The sequence below is a fragment of the Spermophilus citellus genome (assembly GCF_964194105.1).
Source record: "Spermophilus citellus genome assembly, chromosome: 15".
Classification (NCBI taxonomy): domain Eukaryota; kingdom Metazoa; phylum Chordata; class Mammalia; order Rodentia; family Sciuridae; genus Spermophilus; species Spermophilus citellus.
This window is the reverse complement of record NC_138195.1, coordinates 19,863,341-19,886,611: the sequence shown is the minus strand read 5'-3', so window position 1 is coordinate 19,886,611 and position 23,271 is coordinate 19,863,341. Positions and strand designations below refer to the sequence as shown.

Here is a 23,271-nt window from a genome sequence, read left to right as displayed (position 1 = left end):
TAGTGTGCATGGGACACATCCAGCCTTCATCAAGTAATAGTCATGTAGGGTTACAGTCAATAAAGATCAGTCATTAACCACACTAACCCTAGAAGAAATGCATGATTATTCCCACTTCTAAAATTAGAAACAAAACCAAGTAACAGCAAGTTAAAGTCATTTGTCCATGGCTACACACATTTTATCAATTGAAAAGGAAACATTCAAACCTGAATTTCAGACCCCAAAGTCAATGTTTGGTAAAAAGAAGGGAAGACAGGAGAAACAGTCCGTTTTGCAAAAAAGGAAGCCACTGTGGGGATGTGCCAATACCCTGTGCCTGACTTCCTTCTGCCCAAGAGCCTGGAACTTACTGAGTCTGTTCCTGTGAGCACATACACCGACTTCAAGAGCAGGTAGCCATCCCGATCCACGTCCCCCTTGCACCGCAGCAACTGCCCCGCCACCATTCGTGCTTGTTCTGGAAGAAAGTGTCACCAGCTGAGCATTGTAGCAGACTGCCTGACCACCTTCCCTCCATCCAGGGCCTCCTCCCCATGAGATGTGCCTGAGCTCCTGCAGAAGACTCTAGCCTCCTGCCCACACCCCCCCCCCCCCGCAAAGCCACCTGAATCTATACCAAACATGAAATAGTCTGCCAGATTATTTTCCTAGGAGGACTACATTGATCACACCACCATGCCTGCTTAACAACCATCAATGGCTCTCTGTTGCCAGTGAGTAGGAACAAGCTCCTTGGTTATTGGATTCCCCAAAATCCAGGTGCTCAACCCCAGGTCCTACATCCCATAGTGCCTTACATTACAAGAATCTCTGAAATTGGTGCCCAAATCCTTCTGCCTGGAATTCCCTCCTGCCAACATCCTCTTCTCCCTTTCCCTGCTTTTCCCTCTGTCTCTATCTAGGGCACTCAGGGGCAGAATAAGCATCATGCCCTTTGGCAAACACTGCTTTTCTCCAGGAGAAAGCAAAGGGGCTTAGAGAGGCCCTGGGCAGGTTCTTCAAGGCAGCTTAGCTCTCCATAGTGTTCTCCACCACCTCTGTTCTCTTACCTGCAGGTTTCCCAGCAAGGGCCTTCTGTATTTCTTGGGCAAGCTGGTCAGAAACATCTTCTGCTAGCCTTTGGAGACTGGGAAAGCAGATTATGCCCACAGAGTGTTCCCAGGCCTGACATGCAACAAATAGGATTCAGTCAGAGGTATCAGCACTCCATGAGAACCACCTGGCCTCCTTCTGATCAGTACAAGCCAATGGCTCCACTCCCTTTCCCAGGTGCCTCCAAAAGGCTACCCAACCACCACCCTCACAGCTTTAGCCAGGATCCCACACCATGCTCCAAATTCTTTAGCTTCCTACTGAGCTCCAGACCCTCACATCCCATTGCCTCTGGACACCTTCCTTGAATGCATACTTTTGAAATGTCCAGCACACAGACCCCAATCCATCACCATCCCCCAAAACCTGATGTGCCTTCTATAAGGAAATGGCCCAGCCAAGTGCCCAGTTGTCCCAGTGGAAATCCCAATAATGATTCACTAGGTCTCCCTCTACTTCCTCCCTCATCCAGTCAATTACTAAGTCTCACTGATTCTCTTAGCCTGTGTCTTAGTCCCTTTTCTGTTGCTATAACAAATACCTAAAGCTGGGGACTTCATATAGAAAAGAGGTTTATTCGGCCCATGATTTTGGAAGCTGAAAGTCCAAGATCAGGTGGCCCCATTGGTTTGACCTCTGCTGAGGGCCCCTTAACTCTGTCACAACATGGTAGAGAAGCAGAGAAACAACCACATTTAGAAGGGGACAAGAATATAAGGTTCCTTGCTTTAAATAATGTGCTCTGGTAAGAACTCGCTCTGGGAGATCAGCATTAATCCCTGCGAGAGTGATGCCCCCATGACCTAATTACTTTCTGTGGGCCTCATCTCTTACAGGTTCCATCATCTTGATGTCACCACACTGGGCCAAGCTTCCAGCATGTGAACCATTGAGGGATACACTCAAACCATGTCCAAATCACAGCATATAATTTTTGAATCTTACACAGATATCTAAGTATAAATCATTCAGTTATTTCCTTTAGACTGATTCTACAAGTGGGATTATAAATTAAAGAGTGTACTTTTTTTTTGCTTTAGTACATATTACAAACTCATTCTCCAGACAATGGTTACCATATTAGATTCCACTGGCTCCAAGAGAGAGAACTGGGTTTCTATACCCATATCCATGTTGTGCATTCTCATGCTTTTTCATCTTTAATGAAAAAATCTCATCAAAATCTCAGTTGCAACCCACTTGAATCATTCTGTGAAATATGGTATATTAAGAACTATGTAATGTTTTGAACAACCAACAATAAAAAAAAAAAAATCTCAGTTGCAATCTTGATCTAGAATGAACAAATGCTTCTCCTGCTTCTTGAATTGCCTGCTTTTATTCTTAGCCTATTATTCCTTTAGGGTTTTCACTAATTTCATATTTATTTAAAAAGATTATATATATATATATATATATATATATATATATATATATATATATAACAATGATAAATGTTAACTTTTGGTCTATAATACTACTGCAATTATTTCAAGTTTGTCATTTTTTAAATTTGGTGTTATTTGGTTTCGTTGTACAGAAATTCTTAGGAAATCAAATTTTTCTTTCTATTCTTTAATCTTCTGGCTTTAGTTCCACGTTTAGGAATTTGGTCCTCAGTCCCAAATTGTTGTTGTTAATCTCTTCTTTTTTATTTATTTGTTTCTTATCTGTCCTTCTCTATTTCTATCTCATCTGGTTGACTCTTTCCCTTTTTTGTTAGGTTACTATTAATGAAAGTCACAACTTTTAAAATTCTGGTTGGAATAGCAGAACCTTTACAGAATTCCTTCCCAATTTCTATAGTGACCCTGCCCCTTTGTCTGCTTTTCATCAGAGTCTTTGTGCAGATGCCATTTCTCCTTGTTCATCACGTTGTCACTGGCTGAGCATACTAGTCCCGGATGAGGAGGCTTTCTCAGTCAGGGAGGACAGCCTTGAGGCCATGTAGGACCTGACTTCCAGGTGATTCCCAATCTCTCGTTCCTACCAGGAGGGAAGGCTGCTGCACACATTCTTGGAACCAGCTGCCTCCATGAAATGCAATTTCCATGGGCTGTTATCCCCTCGTCCCCACTCACCTCCCATATAGTCAACTAACTCCTGCCCAGAAACCTCACTGGGTATTTTCTAAGCTGAGCTCATCTGTCTAGAAAAGGTAAGGAGAATATCAATGTCCCAAAGGGAAATAATGTTTTTCTTGTTGTGACATTAAGTGACATTAAGTTTGTTTTAAAAAGCCTTTAAAAATCTTGTCTCCCTTAAAAGACCATACATAAATAATGTAAAGATACAAGGCATAGATTTGCAATGCATCTAACTGACAAAGATTGAAATCTAGACTCCTGTAAATTGATAAGAAAAAAAGAACCTAATTTTTATAAAAGATAAAATAAATAGTAAATTATGAATGATCAGAAAAATGCAACTTAAACCTCCTTGAAATATTTTGTACTTTTCAAGTGGGTAAAAGTGAAAAGTCTGACAATACCAAATACAGGGGGACATGAGGGCCCCACACTCTACTGAAGAAGTATAACTTGGGAAACCCCTTTTGGATATGTTTTTAGCCCAAATGAATAAATTTTAAGGGGCACACAGCTAGCTATATTACCTAGAGAAATGCTGGTATATGAGCTGGACAAGAAATAGCTGTGTGACCACATTTGTAATTAAGAAAAACTGGGGAAAGTTTTAATATGCATCATGAGGACCATAGACAATTTGTGATATATTAATATAAAAGAATACTAAATAGTACCAAAAATATACAGCCAAATGTATCAACATGGATAAACCCCAAAGATGTCAAGTGAAAAAAATCAAATGGTAAAGTTACATGACAGTATAAATCTACAAAAACCTTTAAGATTGTACTGTATATTACTTATGGATATCCAATGATAGCATCTAATAGAAATATGAATCTGTGCTGGGAATGATATATATCCCAAATCCAAGATAGGGGGTTACCTCTCCAATAATGGGCTTAAGAATGTGTACACAGGGGCTTTAGTTTATCTGGAATGTTTAATTTCTTATAAACTAGGTGGCAAGTATTCATGTGTTATGTTTTGAGTGAAATTTTGTATGGGTCTAATTTTTTTTTTTACCCTATGAATGAACATGGTTGACCCTTCCCTTTATAAATGAAAAAGAAAAGCAGCTCTTTGGAACTTTGCTAAAACAAGAATGCTTTGTTATTGTTAAACACTGTTGGACATAATTGACTTCCAACAAATGTTTAATAAATGAAGAAAACAATTACAAAACCCACAATACACCATAACAATGGCCAAATGTATGGTGTGTTTGTCTTGTGCCAAACACTGGGCCAAGCACTTATACGCATTATTTTTACTAATCCTCACACCAAAGCACTGAGGTTTATATTATTATTATGCCCACCTTGCAAGCTGAGCTATAGATTAAGAACAAAGGCTCAGCATCAAGAATTGAATTACTTCATACATGTAGAACATGCCTAAGTAACATATGCACATGTGTGAACTGATACTAACCCCTAAAAACCAGTGGTCACTCAGACATGTTAATCACTGAAAAGGAAAAGTCAGTCTTTTGGGCTTGGAACTTCTGAGGTAAGATGATTTCCTTCTCCAGGACCACAAACTCTATTATGATGTCTTTCTAACAAATTCCTGTGCCTCCTCCCTGCACTTGCAAACCCTTCAAAGACCAATTTGCAAGCAGTTGACTCAGAAGCATCTATATTGTCTCTGGAGCAATGGAACTCCAGCAGGCACTCTACAATAAAGCAAATTGGGCCACTGTGAGTTGAACAGTAATTGTACTGTGAGCCAGATCTCCCAAGGCTCAGGCTCCTTCCTGGGACCACAATGGGTACTTCTGGAGACTGCTTTAACTCTTTCAGGTCACCAGGGTGCTGTTTGATGCACAGAGCCAATCATTTACCAAATGGTACCATGGAGACCCCAAAGACTTAAGGCAGCTTCCAAAAGACCCTAATTTTTTTCCCCAAACCGGGATTTGCATGCTGGGAGAATATTGCTCAATATTTTTTTAAAACTTTTATTTACTAACATTATCTAAGCTGCATGATCATGCCTTATGATTATCCCTTCTCATGGAAGAAAGAGAAAGAAAACAATGCTTTAGACTCCAAATGAAAACAAAGAATAATAAAAGCTCTTCAGGAGCTGGGGAAAAAACAGCTTTTGAATGACAAGAGAACCTGCTTGGTTTTTCAGCCTGACCACGATGTTATTATCATTTATCTTTAAGAGAACTTCAACTATTTCTATGATTTTATGCAAGGCTTTCCTGCTAATGTGACATAGTGAACAATCTCCATTTAAATTTAAAAAGGAAAAGAAAAAGAAAAAGAGTGTGTATCAAAGCTTTGCTAAAACAGCAAATTATAGTATTTTCCCAAAGTGAGAATAAGCTGTGTTTGAGGCCCTGCTGCAAGGTGGAGTAGAACTGGGAGTGAACAAGAAAAGGTATTGACCCTTTCTGTCCCCTCTGGACACCACCTTTGAAAAGTACTACTGGTCTTCCTTTTTCTTTCTTTCTTTCAGTGCTGGAGTTTGATCTCTCTCATTGAACTACATACCTAGTCCTTTTCATAGTTTTTAAAGATGGGATCTCCCATATCATGCTAAATAAAATAAGCAAATCTCAAAAAAAAGGGGGGCCGAATGTTTTCTCTGATAAATGGATGCTAATCCATGTAGGGGGTGGGAGGCACAGGATGATTGGAAGAACTTTGAATGGGGCAAAGGGGAGGGTGGAAGGGGCAAAGGGGTAGTTAAGACAGTGGAATGAGATGAACATTATTACCCTGGATACATATATGATTGTACAAATGGTGTGACTCTACTTCATGCACAACCAGAGAAGGGAAAAATGTCTGTTCCATTTGTGTACAATGATTTGAAAAGCTTTCTACTGACATGTATAACTGATTAGAACTAATAAATAAATAACTAAATAAAATGTGGTAAACACATGCAATAGAATAGTATTCAGCCTTAAAAGGAAGGAAATTCTTACACATGCTACAGAGACAAACCTTGAAGACATTATACAAAGTGAAATAAACCAGACACACAAAGTATATAATTCCACTTATGGAAACTAATCAGTAGTCAAACTCATAAAGGCAGAAAACAGAATTGTGGTTGCTAAGGGATGGGGAGCTGTTATTCAAAAGGTATAGAACTGAGTGCAGTGGTGCATTCCTGGTATCCTGGCAACTCTGGAGGCTGAGGCAGGAGAACCCCAAGTTTGAGCCAGCCTCAGCAACTTAAAGAATTCTGTCTCAAAATGAAAATTTTAAAAGTCTGTGGATAAAGTTCAGTGGCAGAGCACACTGGGCTCAATTCCCAGTAGCCACCACCCTACACACACACATACAAAGTTGTAGGTTACAATTTTGCAGGATATGAAAGTCATGGAAAACTACTTCACAACATTGTGATAAACTTAACCCTACTGAACTGCCTACTGTTCATGTGTGTTATGATGATGCATTTTACCATAATGAAAATCAGTACACTAAATCCATACCAAAAACATACAGCGTTTGTATAACAGAGTTTGATCCTAAAACAATAAAAAAAAAAAGATAAGTTCTCTCTAAGTTGCCCAGAATGGCCTTAAATTTAAGTTGCTCCTGTCTCAGTCTCCTGAATAGCTGAGATTACAGGTATGTACCATCTCACCTGCCTAGGTCAGGGGCCTTAGCTCCTCTCCACAGAGGACTTTCCTCCGGGATACTTGGACTTCCTCACATAACAGCCAGATTCTAGTGAGTATTCCAAGTGACAGGAAGGAAAAGCCCCTGGAGGCTTGTGCCTAGAAACTTCCATCCTATTCCATTAGCCACAACATCACAAATCCACCTAGATGCAACAGGAAGAGGCATAGGCCTTACCCTTGCATGAAGAAGTATGAGCCTATTCATAACATGCCACCCCCCAGATCGTCTGTCCCTTATTTGAGGGCTTTTATTCTAATTGCTAGGGATTCTCTAAAGTCTTCTCTAAGGTCTGTGTTTTCTTGTTTTCTCTCAAGTACATATTCTATAAGCAATCTTCAAGAACTACTTCTGGGGCCCTAGCGTTCCCCATATCTAGTATCACAGAATATGTCTATGCACTGTGAAGACCTGGAGTCCTTCCCTTCTACCACAGCTTGCTCATCCACAGGCCAGGGCCTGCCCATGCTTGCCAGAGGAATGCCTTCTTGTCTTGAGATTCTACGGGTATTGAAACAACCAAAGGCCAAGAATCATGGCAGGAAAAGAAGTCTACTGAGTCCTTCTCAAAAATTTTGCCCTGCACACTACAGAAGTTACTGGCCCTGTGCTGTTTCCCAAGTGATGAAATAAAACCTCTTCCCTGATAGGTTCATACACAGATGTAGCATAGTTTAATTCTTCTTTATGGCTAAATTAAACTCCATTGTGTGTATATACTACATATTCTTTATCCACTTGTCTATTGAGGAACATGTACACTGGTTCCATAGCTTGGCTACTGCAAACTTAATGCACCAATTTAAAAAATAAATTAATAGAAGGAATTCCAACAGAGAAGAGTAATGGAATCGGGGAAAGGAGGAGAGGAGAGAAGGAGACAGTACTGGGAACTGAAATGAAGCAAATTCGATTATTATTTGCATTTGTGGATATGTCAAACCCCACAATTAGGTATTACTGTAATACACTAACTAAAAAAAGCCACTTCCCTGTCTGCAATATCCTGGAGCCATCTGTCCAAACATGACGTGTGTTCCTTTTTGTGTCCAAGGGAAAAGTAGGGTGCTTGCAGGCAACATCATTGTCCAGTGAGTCATGGGCTAGGGAAACAGAAACTAAATATACCCCATTCTACAAACCCCAGCATTGATCAAGGGAGCCCAATGGTTAACAATGCAGACCTGAGACAGACTTCTTGGGTTAAGTTCCACTCTGCTAAAAACTGAGTGAACTTGGTCAAGTTACTCAACATCAGCAAACCTCTCTTTCCTCATTAATAAATCAGATAAAAACACCAACTATCTCACAGGGTCATTGTGAATACTTTTAAACACTCAGCAAGTGTCTGCTTTGCTAGTTAGAGCTCTGTAAATATTACCTAGTTATCATAATTCAAGCCATAATAAGTCAGTGACCATCAGTACACAGTGTGGGCAGCACAGGTCAATGACAAGATAGGTGATATCAAAAGTAAGAAAAGAAGACAGAAAGGCAGAGTTGGAGGATATCACCCTAGAGCAGGATTGAGACACTGTTCAACTCACCCTGACTAAGAGCTCCTCTTTGACCTACCATGAGGAGAGGTGAGGTGGAGAGGCTTCTGTTCTAAATGGACACAGTTAATGCAGTTACATGTAAACAAAGACAGGAATAATTGTCATTTTCCTTTTTTATTTCTTTAGAATACCACCTTATTCTCTTTTTCATATTTTAATTAATGCATTATAATTCTACATAATAGTGGGATTCATTGTGACAAATATGTTCATGCACATGATGTGATCAATTTCATTCTCCAGAACATCCCCTTCCCTCATGCCCTCCCTCTCCCTGACCCCCTTCCTCAACTCAGCCACTCTCCCTTCTATTTACATGAGGTCTCTTTCATAATTTTTTTCTCCCTAGCTTCCACATATCAGAGAGAACATACAACCCTTGACTTTCTGAATTTAGCTTATTTCCCTCAACATGATACTCTTCAGTTTCATCCATTTTTCTGCAAATAACATAACTTTGTTATTCTTTGTGGCTAAACAAGGTTCCATTGTGTGTGTGTGTATGTGTGTGTATATATATTTATTTTATATTTACTTTATCCATTCATCTGTTGATGGACATGTAGTCTGGTTCCATCACTTGGCTATTGAGTATCACTTTATAGTACTACCCTGACTGTATACAGATGGTCACTAATTTACAATGGTTCAATTTATAATCTTTTGACTTTATAAGGGTTCAAAAGTAATACATATTCAGTACAAACCAAACTTTGAATATTGACTTTTGATCTCTCCCTGAGCTAGCAGCATGCAGTATGGTCTTCTGTCCTGACGCTGGACAGCAGCTGCGAGCCGCAGCTCCCACTCAGCCATGTGATCACAAATGACCAACGCTCTACAGCATGCTATGCTGAGCTGTACTGTTGGGCAGGTTTGGTGGATTCAATGCTTTTTCTGCTTACAATGTTTCTGACTTACAATGGGTTTATTGGTATGTATTAAAAATGAAATGACCCTATGGTGAAATAATATCCTAGTTTCAGTTAGCAGGTAGCAGAACCTAGGAGCTCTGTTGCCCAGGTGAGCAATACGGTCACCAACTATACCTAGGTAATATTCCTGGTATGAGTTTGAAGGAGTCATATGGGAAGAAACAAAAGAGAAAGGGAAGTCCTCTGAAAAAAATATGCAAAAATAAAATAAAATAAAACCACCTCTGAGAGAGTCTGCTACACAAGACAAGATCCATATCAAACCTAAAGACTCATTAGGTTGAAGCAGGAGATAGCCACAAGGAGAACACACACAGCTGTCAATCTTCACCTAAGCTCTGACTACATATGAATCACCTCTTCCATGTTGGGTCTAACTGAAAGGACAGTAAGGATCCCACACCCCAAGAGTATAATCCTTTCCAAGCAGGAGTGGCAATTCAAAATCCCAGTGTACATCATCTTCATAGAAAGACTATTCCAGACCATGTTATTATTCCTTGGACCCAAAGTGAAGAGAATCAGGTATAGAGTCAGGTTCTCATCAAACAAAACCATTCAGGATTCGTATATGCATTCAAATCCCAAGCAGGACATGGTTTCCATAACAACCAATGAATTCAAAAGGCTTTGACATTAGCCTCCCAATTTCACAGGACATGGTACACTTTTTCAGGTTCTGATATTTGCAAGGCATAAACCACCTTGAAGAGTACTTCTTTATGGTTATAAAATTCAGGACTGAATAGTTACAAGCTAGACAGTTTGCATGAGGAATGTTCCAAGGAATGTTCTTTAGATACACCTCCCTTTTTATCTGAACTACACCTGAGAAACATTCCCCATCTTCCCCACGTTCCTCTCCACCACCAACTCTCAATTAGGAAGCCTGGGAGTTCTGACTCTTGCAGGATTCTATTAGTCAGAACTTAATAGAAATGTCAGATTGGTAGACATTGTGGGACTTAATTTAAGAATGTAGATATTAAGAAAACCATGAGAAACCTGTATTGTTTGCCTCTACAGGATTCACTGGAGGTGGGCTCCAGAGATCCAAAGAGAAGCCAATGGTGCCAGCAGTTTGGGAAATCATGAAGGCAGGATCTCGAATGTTCATGCATACATGCAGTTAGGACCCTGGGGGCTGGGGGCAAGGTGACGCAGGGCATGAGTGTGTTCTATGTGCTTTGGACTTGACAGACATCATCTTATCTCACCTCTCAGCTTCTCAACAGAATATAACTGATTTCACTTTACAGATGAAGAAACTGAAGCTCAACAAGAATTAGTAACTTTCTCCAGTATGCTCAGCTAATAAGAGATGGAGCCAGGACTTGAGCCCTGTTTTGTTTGACTCAAAAGCCCATGTGTTCAACAAAAGGGCCATGATGCCTCAATTATCACGAGGGGATTGTAAGACATGGATCAATGTCAAGGTTCTTTAAAATAGGAAACACTATATATAGGATATCAAACTTGAATGCCTATGGGATGAGAAAACATAAGGGAGTATGTTTCACCCATGGATTGGGTGAAAGATATTTGGGGGACTGGCGTAAGGTGAGAGACCAAGACCATCTTCTGTCTAAAAGACCATCTTCTGTCATCTCTGTCTATCCAGTTGTTGGTGTTACCACATCTACCAAAATTTTGAAGAGAAACTAGAGATCTGATTTTCATGTTGTTCACAAGACACTCTACTTTTTATTACAGCAGAATAAACAGACTAAGACAACTCTCCCCTGAACAGCCATTCAGAGGCCACTAGCATTAATGTTAAGAGCAATGATTTTGGTTTTCATTCATCCCAGAAGTATATCCAAAGCACTGTATCATCTCATAGTTTTTAAAAGTCAGAAGAGTGGGGCAATAAATAAATACAATAAAATAATTAACAATATTCTATTGTATATTTCCAAGTAACTAGAAGAGAGGATTTGCAGGTTCTCACCACAAAGACACAATAAATCACTGAGGGGAAGCATGCACTAAATATCCTGATTTGCTCATTATGTGATGTACACATGTATTGAAACAGCACACTGTACTCATAAATATGTACAATTATTATGTGCCAATTAAAAACAAAATAAAACTTTCTTAAAAAGTGAAATTCTGACCTTTAGGAACAGGGGGAGAAGACACAACAGACTCTTCCGACGTTCATCTGCACTCTCATATGTCATCTGCTGGTATTCCAGAAACTTCCTTTCCAGCATATCCCAAAGGTCAGTGGGACCAGGGGACTGCCTTCCAAGTGGGCACTCAGGCTGCACAGCAGCAGACTGGCCTTCATTTTTTAAACCTGGGTCCTCAGGTCCGTCTTCAGCCTTTGAGAGATCTTCAGCCTCCATGCTGATCTGAATTCAGAACAAACAAAAATAAAAAGCCCTGCCTCATCACACTTCCTGATGACACTGGTTGTGGGACAAGGTACAGTATTCATTCTGCTCAGTTCCTACTGAAGATAGTTCCTCAAGAATCCGAAACCGACTAAAATAAGGAAGACATTTTTAAAAAGAGATGCATCAGATTTGGATGGGATTGACGATCTTCCATGAGCAACACAGTGTGCTGGGTTCACCATACAGACCCCAGGTATCAGCAGAGAGAGTGCCCTTATTTTCTGTGTGGAAGTGAGGAAACCAGAGGGGGCCAAGGGCACACAGGCAACTAGACATTAAGGTGGAAAGCAGACCTTTAGTACCAAAATCTGCCCCATGTCATGCTGCAGCCTCTTAACTAAATAAGACACATGTGACTATTTTACCAGTGTTTGTAAAGGCATGTCACTCTATTAAAAATTTCTTTCATTTTTATTTTTCATTTAATTAAGATACCATTCATATACCAAAAATTCTTCCATTTAAGGGTGCGTCATTTAGTGGTTTGGGATATGTTACATCATTAACTTTTTGTATCCTGGAAAAATATAAATTTTTGCCATTTTACCCATTTTCAAGTGCAATGAAATGCCACTGAGTACATTCACAATTTTTGCAACCATCACCACTACTTATTTCCTAAACTTGTTTTAGAGTCTTGTAATTCTTTATCTAAATGGTAACTTCCTTGTACTGCATAAATCTGGACAGATTCTTCCTTATCAGCATTATTTGGTTCACATTCAATATTTTTAAAGAACTTTGCCCTCAAAATGAACCTTTAAATCAAGAAGCTTACAGGAGCCCCTCTTTGCGTGCAGACAGGAACAGTTATGCAGACCAGCCTGAGTAAGTTGACACGAGAACAAGAGCTTATGTGGTGAAAATGGCCAAAAATCAACTCACCTGAGAGTGAAGCTCTGGAAGGTGTCTTTATTTGTGTGCTTGAATTTTTAAACATCAAATATTCAAGTGAGTTGTGATTGGCTCAGAGGTTTGTGGTTGGCTCTTTGGAGTATAATAAACTCTAAGGTGACACCAGAATGTCCTGGCTTCTGCAACAAGCCCACCCCAGACTCAAAGTAACCATGGGGGAAATTCATCCTGAGGTCAGCCAGCATCCAACAGTCACAGGGTAGTAAGCAGATAAAGGGACAACAGATGCAGCTTACCTAGTACTTTGCTCTCAGCCACAGCAACAGCAGGGGCACATCACATTTAACTTGTAGCCTTGCAGGCTAGAATGGGATCAGTACTATGTCAGCTGGCAAGGGGAACCATCCCACTGTGAAATTTTCTCAACCTTTACATGCATAAAATTTTGTGCCCTGACTCCTCTTTATTACACATGCTTCTTTTAGATTTCATTTTCAGAAATCACTGCTTTGTTGTTGTTTAAACTGATAAACAAGTTATGGTTTAACCATGTGATGGAACACCATACATCCATAAAAATGGAAGGTGCCTCTGATATGTCAAAACATTATCCTGAATGAAAAAATTAATACAAACAAAAAAGACCTCAGCTAAATAACTCCACTTTTTGTGAAACTAGAAAACAAATAAATATAATTTCTACTGATAGAAAGCCCATGAATGTTTTGACACCGAGAGTGGGGATGGGCAAGTTTACTAGGCAAGGGCACAGTGAAATTTTTATGGCTATGAAAGTGTCTACATATTGACTGTTATGGTGGTTACATGGGTTTATATATATTGGGAAAAATGCATGAAATGTAAGCTTAAGAATGATTTTGCTATAGTTTGGATCAAAGGCCCTCATATCAAAAGCCTGGTCCCCCGGGGGGTGCTACTGGATGGTGGTGGGACCTTTATGAAGCAGTGGCCTAGTGGGAGGTCACTGGACGCATTCCCTGGAAGGGGCCGATAGGAACCCAGACTTTTCCTCTTTCTTTTTCACAGTCACCCATGATGTAAGTTGGCCTCCTCTGGTACCACTCTGTACTGTGCCCCCACAGGTCCAAATTAACAGGTCCAATCCATCATGGACTAAAACCTCCCAAATCGTGAACCCAAATAAACCTTTCCTCTAAGTTGATTTATCTCAGGTATTTGTCACCCTGATGGAGGTCTTGACTGACACAGGTGCATTTTATGTAAGTAAATGGCATCTTCAAGTCAATAAAAAATTATATGCAGAACACTGACAGAGGAAAGCAGAATATGAAACAATATAAAATTAGAAATAAAGTAATTTTCCTTTCAATCCCCAGTACTGAAAATAAAACAAAAAAAGAAGAAGAAACGATTTCTTATTACAAAAGTCATGTCACATTGTTAAAAATTGGGAAGGAAGAAAATATCAGGAAGAATATAAAATGTGCCTATTCCCAGACAAATGATTACTGATATTCCAGCTTCTACCTATAATTCTATAGTTCAAGAACAACATATTCCTAATACTGTTAAGCTAATTTTAGATATATACTTTGCTCTTTGGGGTGGTTGGCAGGAATTTTGGGTGGCTTATTCATTTTCTTTTTTGGCTTGGCCCTCAGGGGCAGGCCATGGGGTTGTGCACACCCAGATCTTCCCTCATCTGACAAAGCTCCTTATGATGGGCTTTGTTTGCTCCTCCACTCCCTGGACTTCCATTCCTCACTCCCATTCCCTGTTCCCCACCCCACCCACCCCACCTGCTTGTGAGGTGGGGTCCCACAGCCACGGGCCTTAGGAAGCATGACCCTCGGTTCCTGCTTTCCACACACCTGCATTGCAAGCTACCTAATGATCCTCTGCATCTCTTCTGCATCTCCCTGGTTTACTCAGCATTATCCGTCTTCACCCCTGTGCATCAGTTAAGTTAATTCTTCAACTTGCTGCCTTATATTGCAAAGCGGGCAGTGTGTGAGCATTTACCTGTTTGTTCTCACAGTGATGGATGGCGAGATTAAACACAACTTCTGAAACTGCACACAATGCCACGGGAACATTCCTGCGTGTGCTCCCTCATGGGCGGAATGTGACGGGCTCTGGGTGGGTACTCAGGAGGAGCAGAACTGAGTTGAGGACATGTGCCTTGCTCAGTTCAACCACATACCACGAAGAAGCCTCCAGAAAGCTGGAACCAACCACCTTCTCTATAATGGGTATCTGAAGGCCCGTCTGTCCCTTCATTGCCACCCGATTGGCATCACCCTACTTTCTACTACCCGCCAATCCAATTGAAGTGAAGGGACCCCTTATTATCATGTTGATGTGTTTCCCTAAATTACTGAGTACAAGCATTTCTTCATAGCCTCATTAGCCTTATTGGGTTCCACCTTTGTGGTCTGACACTCATAACATTCTCGTTTTTCCTTTTCTTGTCTTTTTCTTGTTGCATTACAAGAGTATATTCTACAAGTTAGTCTCTTGTTCGTTTAAAAAAATTGCAGATATCTTCTCTTGATCCATTTCTCTTATAATTTGGTTCATAACTTTTTTCTCACAAAATATCATGAATATTTTCCACTTCATCTAAGATCTTTGATGCCTTTATTTCTAATAGTTTTACGGTGGCCAAAGAGTAATGTTGAGGATTTATTTAATAATCCCATGCACCTGGGCATGTAAATGATGTCCAATTATTCACTACTGAAAAAACAACACTGCAATGGCAGCCCTGTGTCTAAGTCTCCCCAAGTATTCAGAATTAAATAACCCACCATAATAGTTTCCTAAATCATAAAAGGAAATAGCTAAATGTAGGGAAAACTTTCAGGCTCTTGGCCTGTATTTCCATCCTTTAAAAAAAGAAAAACAGCCTCTCTTAAAACAACACGTCAGTAAACAATCCTCCTACCCTCAGTGTTCTTACTACCTCTGTTAATATATATTTTTGGAGGGTGCAGACTGGGCTCAGTCACACATGCCTTTAATTCCAACAACTTGGGAGGCTGAGACAGGAGGGATGCAAATTCAAGGCCAGTCTGTGCAAATTAGTGAGATCCTGTCTCACAAAAAAATTTAAAAAGAGCTGAGGATACAGCTCAATAGTAAAGCACCCATGGATTCAATACCCAGTATTATTTTTAAAAAAAGTACCAATATTATTTTTTTTTAATCTTGCTGATTTGACAAATATTACAGAAACAAAAGCAAACCCACCCCGTTGGTCCTGGATAATCCATGGCTTGGTTCCTTCCTTCAGAAGCTCTTGCAGTTGCTGCTCTGGAGTTAGACTCCAGTGTGCTCGTACTTCATGGGCTTCATATAGGAGGTCTCAGCTATTGCCATGACCTTATCCCCTGAGAACCACATATTGATAAACACTAGCTCTGTGAAGGCAAGATCATTGTTCCTGTAATGGGAGCTTGCACAAAGTAGATGCTCAATAATATGTTTTGACTAAATGAATGAAAGTATAGATGAATCAATGAATGAATTAACCTATGTGCTACTGATACCCAAAATTAATTAATTAGTTAATTAACTCTCTCTCTCTCTCTCTCTCTCTCTCTCTCTCTCTCTCTCTCTCTCTCTCTTCCACCTTAAGGGACCTCTCTGTGGAACAAGTTCTTTCTTTCCTCACTTCAAAGTTTCTGCTTGGATTTTCCCAAACACTGGAAACCACCATGTACCAAACTGTTATCTCTGCCACCCACAAAGCCTTCCCAGAGTCCAATATGGAGCCCACCAACCCCCCACTGTCTGCTGCAGTGAAGCTGAGTGCTGTTGCTGTCCTACAAGAGTCATTCTGTGGCCACACCTATGGCCATAACTAATCAGTTCATTCAGCAAATTGCATCTGAGGGCCTGCTAAGGGACCCCATTCTCAGGATAAGCAAGTGGTTAGTCAAAGTGAGCATCGGGTCTGAAAAATGAAACCCAATAGAGCAGGCTGGTGATTGGACATCTGGGGAAGCATCAGAAGTCAACCCCCATCTCCTCTGGGTACAGAAGCTATGTTTGTTGAACTGAAACATTTGACTCACCTTCTCAGGAATAGACACAGAATTTTTGAGAAACAAGAATTTCTAAAAAATGCGGATCCATGAAATCTCATGGAACCATTGCTGACTCAAACATCAAGCTGCGGCAGCCCAGCCTCCTGCTTCACCTGAGCCTGTGTGGTTTGGTTTTTGAAAGGAAGGAAACTAAGGACAGTTTCTTGGCAGGGTAAAGACCAGCAGAAAGAAATCACTCTAATCTACTTCATTACCAAAAAAAAAAAAAAAAAAAAAAAAGCCCTGTGCAAGTACCACCAGAGGATTCCTCATGAGGGTGGGAAGAAATGACTTAGGGGTGCAGCCACTGGGGGGGGGGGGTCTCAGCAGGGCCAGAACAAGAGCAAGGCACTCACCTCAGGCATGAGATTTAAGGAGGTGCCAAAAAATTAATTCAATATTTTTAAGAATCAACTTTAATGCAAAAAATCCATGATGAACAAAATATCAAAATTTTAAATAAGGTCAAGATCCAACCCTACACTTTCCTCCTCCCCACTCTGGCCTGCTCCTGTGGGCTGGCCTTCCGCTTCCCCAGCTTCTATTCTAATGACAGTAGCACAGTGCTCCTCATACAGATTTTGGAGCCCAACGGCTTGGGTTTGAATATGATGGGCTTAGGATCAATGACAAAACTTTCCCTGCCTCAGCATCCTCATTTGTAAGATGGAGTGATATGAGACTCCCCCTATGGTGTCACTGAAGATATAAGTACTCAGCCAAGTTCACTCTTAGGATTGGAGGACGGGTGTCTATCTGTATATAGTTGCTACAACATTTGCATATGCCTCTTTGTTCAATCCTCTGGTCACCAGCAACATCTGTGCTATTGGCCTTGGTCACAGATGATACTAAGACCAGAGCAAAGAAGTGACTTACTCAGGGTTCCATCACAGTGGGTGGCAGGAGCAGAAACCACTCCAGTCCTGTGGACAGCCTAGGCTTTGCTGCCCAGTACATCACTGGCAATACACACAAGTGGCTGATCACAAACCCCTGGCTCACACGGGAAGAGGAACAGAGAGAGAGAGGCTTGGGAAACTACAGACAGGGGCACAGGGAGTCCCAGGGCCTCCAGCAAAAGACAAGCCCTCCCACCAGGTGCCTGCCAGGTGCACTATTTCCCAGTTTGGGTCAGATTCTGGCTGTGTAAGACTCCAACCAGGTTTTAACATGGCTCTCCACATCCCTGATCAGCCAGACTAGAATCCCTGCTGTCCTATAACAAAACATGCAGCCAGACAAAAGGCAGAAAGGAACAGGGGCCAGGAGTTATAGGGTGGGGTCTAGGCCCAGCTTGGCCTTGTGGTTTGTTAATTGAGTTGTTTCCCACTCCTAGGTCTCAGCTTCTCCTCATTTACATGGCCCTGGTGATCTTAGTGCCACCCTCTGTCCTTTATGCATGATGACGGAAGAGGTGCAGATCAATGAACCCAAGTGGGATAAGGGTAAGTTGTGTGTGATGAGGTGGAGGGGTCTCCCCTATCTGTGCGTCACATGTGGAGACCCAGATACCAAGTCTACTGCAACCTGAGAGAAAGAGTGAGAGTTACAGAGAGGAAATTGGGGGGATTTCCCATGTTGTCAGCAGAACTAAATATGCAGGCAAGTGGCCCCTGGCTCCCTGGGTGTCACTGACAATCTTCTGCCAACTCCACCCACTCTGCAGATATATGCAGCATCCTTGAAGTTCTGCTCCCTAATCATCCACCAGGGCATCCTGCACGCAGCTGCCACACTGTAGGGCAACATCTGCAGCCTGAAGAGACACGAGTTTGCTGGTGTTTTGCTTCTAAATAAACATCCTGCTCCACTATATCATTCCTGACTTTCCGTTCAGAGGTTTGCCAACAGGTGAGCATTTCAGGATGTGAGATGGGACTTAGCAGCCCTTGGCACTAGAATGTCAAGAAGCTACTATGGGAAAAAAAATTAACCTTATCTGTGACTACACCAGTTTCTGGATCATAAGGTCCAGGTAAGAGATGTGCCTCTTAGTCACCCACATCATGGGCCATGACCACCCAGGCCCTAGAGCTGGGGATATTCTTAGACCAGGTGATACAAAATAGAAGAGTAACTTCCATGCCTGTCTGTAAATGACCTACTTTCTCTCCCACTCAAAATCAGGTCCTGGCTGCACATCAGCAGATTCAAACACCCTGCCCTGTCTCAGCAAAGTCAGGGACCAAGCTGGACCGCACCAGAAAAAGTAACAAAACCAATATTGTTCAAAAAATATGTGCAGAGTGTGGCTAGGCCTCGTTTCCCTATTCCCCACCCTTTCACATTCACAAGGAGAACTTATGAGTTAAAAACTGAATTGAAAAGGGATCAGGGAGACAGGTTACAGTAATATGGACTCTCTTCACATCTCACTTCCCCCTTGACATAGTCAGAGGTGCTGAGGTGATGACAGAATTAACGTTAGGAGAAGGATGATTAACATGAAATATCAGGGCACACCTATTAACATGTTTTTAGGGAAAAAAAAAACCTGATAAGGCCAAGGATTGGCTAGGAGGGACAGCAGTCGTTACTCTCACCCTTGCCTGAGAGAATGCAAAATGGGAGAGCCACTTTGGAAGTTAGCCTAGTCTCTTAGTCAGTTTTTTTGCCACTGTGTCTGAAAGACCAGATCAGCACAATTGTAGAGGAGAAAAAGTTATTTAGGGGCTCATGGTTTCAGAGGTCTCAGTCCATAGACAGCAGACTCCATTAGCTGGGGCTCAAGGTGAAGCAAGATATCATGGTGGAAAGTGTAGTGGAGGGAAGCGGCTCACATGATGATCAGAAAGCAGAGACAGAGAGAGAGGTCTCCACTTGCCAGATACAAATATATACCCCAAAGTCACACCCCCAATTCCCACCTCCTCCAGCCATACCCTACCACTTCAGTTACCACTCAGTTAATCCCTATCAGGGGATTAATTCTCTGATTGGGTTAGGACTGTGCCAACCCAATCATTTCTCCTCTGAACCTTCTTGCATTGTCTCACATGTGAATTTTGGGGGGATACCTCACATCCAAACTTGGCAATCTCTGATAACTTTGAACATGTACCCAGCAATTCTGCTCCTAGATAGTTGCCCTACAGAAACGGAAACTTATGTTCTTACAAAAACTTATACGTGAATATTTATAGAAGCTCTATTCATAGCTTCCAAAACCTAGGGGGAAAAATCATAAATGTCCCTCCAAGGTGAATGAATGAACTCTGGCACATCCATACAATAGTAAGTTATTGTTGTAACTTACTATTAATAGTAAGTAAATTGTTAGTGTGTTCCTTTTTCTCAGTATTAAAAAGGAACACACTAACAATACCTACAACAGCCAGGGTGGGTCTCAAAGACATTAGGCCAAGTGATAAGAGCCAATCCATTCTGTCTTACTCCATTCATGTGACATTTTGGAAAAGGCAAAAAAAGTATGGGGATAGGAAATAGACCAATGGTCACTAGAAATTAGGGATAAGAAGGTGATTACCAAAGGCAGATGGGAATTTGGGGGATATCTTGACTGTGGTGGTCACATGATTATGTTTGTCAAAAATGAACTCTAAGAGAGATAAATTGTTTTGTATGTAAATTATATTTCAATGAACCTGACTTTAAGAAAATAGATGTCCTAAAAGTTGTTTTGAAAGATAACTAATAGAAAAGAAGAAAGTGAGTCCTTAGTCCTGAGTCCTTTTTCTGGTACACTGATAACATAAATATACATTTATCACAGAATAAGTCCCCTACAGAGAGCTCACTCTTTAGCAGCTCTATAGGCTTCTCTCTGTGTCATCTCTTATTTCACAACAGCAAGACAGAGGTATCTTACAGGTGGGAAAAAGGCCTCAGAGAGGTTCAATAGCTCCCCAAGGCCACAGGGCAAATCCCGTGCTTGTGACTCCAGAACCCACCCTGTTCCTGAACCACACCCCTTCCTTCTCAGAATGCCACATGTTGGGAACAGGACAAAAGCTCCTTCCAGTGTAAGCCATACTCAGATCAGAGCCCATGTTCTTCCTGGGCCTGGGTCTCCACATTAGTCAAGTGGGGAAACTACACTCAAGTTCCTGTCCACTTTTTTTAATAAATTTTTATTTGTTGTAATTAGTTACACAGGACAGTAGAAGGCGTTTATGCACTTTGATATATCATGCATAAATGGGGTATAATTTCTCATTTTTCTGATTGTACATGTTGTAGAATCACATTGGTCATGCAGTCGTAAATGTATGTAAGGTAATGATGTCTGTTTCATTCTACTATCCTTCCTATACCCATACCCCTTCCCCTTCACTCCCCTCTAACTAATCTAAAGTAACTCTGTTCTTCCCTAGTGCCCCTCTCTTATTGTGAATTAGCATCCGCATATCACAGAAAACATTCGGCCTTTGGTTTTGAGGAAAAGGCTTATTTTGCTTAGCATATTTTCCACGATCATCCCTTTTCCTGCAAATGCCATAATTTCTCTCTTCTTTAAAGCTGAGTAATATTCCATTGAATATATATGCCACATTTCCTTTATCCATTCATCTATTGAGGGACACCTACGTTGGTTCCATAGTTTAGCAATTGTGAATTGAACTACATTGACCTGGCCACATCCCTGTAGTATGCTGATTTTAAGTAATAAACCAAGGAGTGGGATAGCTGGGTCAAATGGTGCTTCCATTCCAAGTTTTCTGAGGAATCTCCATACTGCTTTCCATAGTGGTTGCACCAATTTTCAGTCCCACAAGCAATGTATGAGTGTGACTTTTTCCCCACATCCTCACCAACATTTATTGTTGCCTATATTCTTGATGATTGCCATTCTGACTAGAGTGAGATGAAATCTTAGAATAGTTTGGATTTGCATTTCTCTAATTGCTAGAGAAGTTGAACATTTCTTCATATATTTGTCCACTTATTTATCTGATGAGAAAAACTATTCATAATTGATAATTTTGTGAAATTGGTTGAACTGATAGATAAGTTAGAGCAATTATATTTTGTAAAAAGTTTACCCAGCTGGGTATGGTGGTGCACACCTGTAATCCCAAATGCTCAAGAGGCTGAGGCATGAGGATCCTGGTTCAAAGCCAACCTTAGCAAATTAGTAAGGCCCTAAGCAATTTATTAAGACCCAGTCTCTAAATACAATATAAAAAGGGCTTAGGATACGGCTCAGTGATTAAGCACCCTGGTTCAATGCCTAGTACCAAAACTAAAAGATACCCAAAGGAATTGAAAGCAGGGACACAGATATTTTAAACCCATATTCATGCCAGCATTATTCACAATAGCCAAAAATTTAAAATAACCCAGGGATCTACCTTGTGAGAAAAGTCCTTGCTCAAATCAGTCCTGTATTTAACTGAGGGCCTGAGCTCCTATGTGCACAGGAATACAGGCTAAAGCGGGTAGAAGAGAATTAGGTGTAACAAAGTTCTCTTTGCTCCTGTCCCTGCTGGTTTCCCCAAACTGAAAACCTCTCCCCACTGAGCTCAAGACCTCCTTCCTTGCCACACCCTACCCCCACTTCCCCTTGGAGACCCAAAGACCCCTGTGCATGAACACTGCTCTTTTCACTTCCCACTTTCCTCCACTCATGCTATCACCTCTTAGACCTCACCTGCTTCCAGAATGGGGACCAGGTGAATGGGGATCAGGTGTCTGGAAGAGCAAATAAAGAAACAAAGTCTTGTCATCTCTGGGACCTACACTTGCCTGTTGGGTTTGCACGGTGCTTTTGAATAACTGGCATTCATGAGAGGTACTCTCCAGGTTCTCTCCATGTCTGTCAGTGTACAAACTGTCTTCAGACTCCACAGAAACTCTCTTGAGTTTCCAATCTGTTCACCAGCTCTGCAGATTTCAGACTTGCCAGTCCCCCCCAAAAAAATTGTGTAAGTCAATTCCTTAAAAGGAATCTGTAGACACAGACAGACACACACACACACACACACACACACACACACACACACACACACTTTTGTTCTATGACAATCTTGGATAAAGCATAACAGCCCTTCACCATTCAGACCTTTCCTTATATTCCTTAAATACTTTTATGGAACTGATTCTGCATGCCAGGTGCAGCAGTAGATTGCACCGTCTTAGAATCCTGCAGTAAAAAAGGAACCATATTTGGAGTTGTAAATAAAAGATGCACCTCCCCCGCCCCCAGTTTGCTCTGCGGCTAAGAACAGATTGGACAAAGACTAGACATGAAATGGTAGATGATTGGCCCTTGAGAAAGAAAGGTGGTCAGTGACACACCAGAAGTGTGCTAAAGCCTGACTGCCCTCCCTTTGCCCCTCTTTGAGGCAGATCCTCCTCAGAAAGGGCTCTGCGCTAATATCCTGGTCATCCGGGTCTGATCTGCACTCACAAGGACCACCAGCTAAAGAGAGCAGAACTATGTCAAGGAACTTTGACATCAACACCATCACAGCATCCCATGGGGCCAGAGAATAAATCAGAGCATTTCAAAATCCTGGGGGATTTATACTCTCTTCTAGGACAGAAGACAGAAACAGCAAACAAAATGTGGAATTTGGCAACAAACAGACTAGGATTCTGGGCCTAGCTCCTAATGCTGTGAGCTGCAGAAAATCTCAGATGTGA

General features: G+C 41.3%; 1 protein-coding gene across 2 annotated transcripts in view; it reads right to left on the bottom strand.

Moving 5' to 3' along the window:
* The window catches only part of WDFY4 (WDFY family member 4), a 250,451-nt gene extending 238,762 nt beyond the window's left edge, over window positions 1-11,689 (bottom strand). For both annotated transcript variants that reach the window (XM_081267492.1, XM_081267493.1), the window contains exons 1-3: window positions 11,450-11,689; window positions 1,053-1,167; window positions 354-460 (exon numbers count right to left, since the gene is read on the bottom strand). In XM_081267492.1, the coding sequence (XP_081123618.1) occupies window positions 354-460; window positions 1,053-1,167; window positions 11,450-11,683 (456 nt within the window). In that variant the 5' untranslated portion in view covers window positions 11,684-11,689. The remainder of the gene's footprint in view (window positions 1-353; window positions 461-1,052; window positions 1,168-11,449) is intronic.
* Window positions 11,690-23,271: the final 11,582 nt, after the last annotated feature.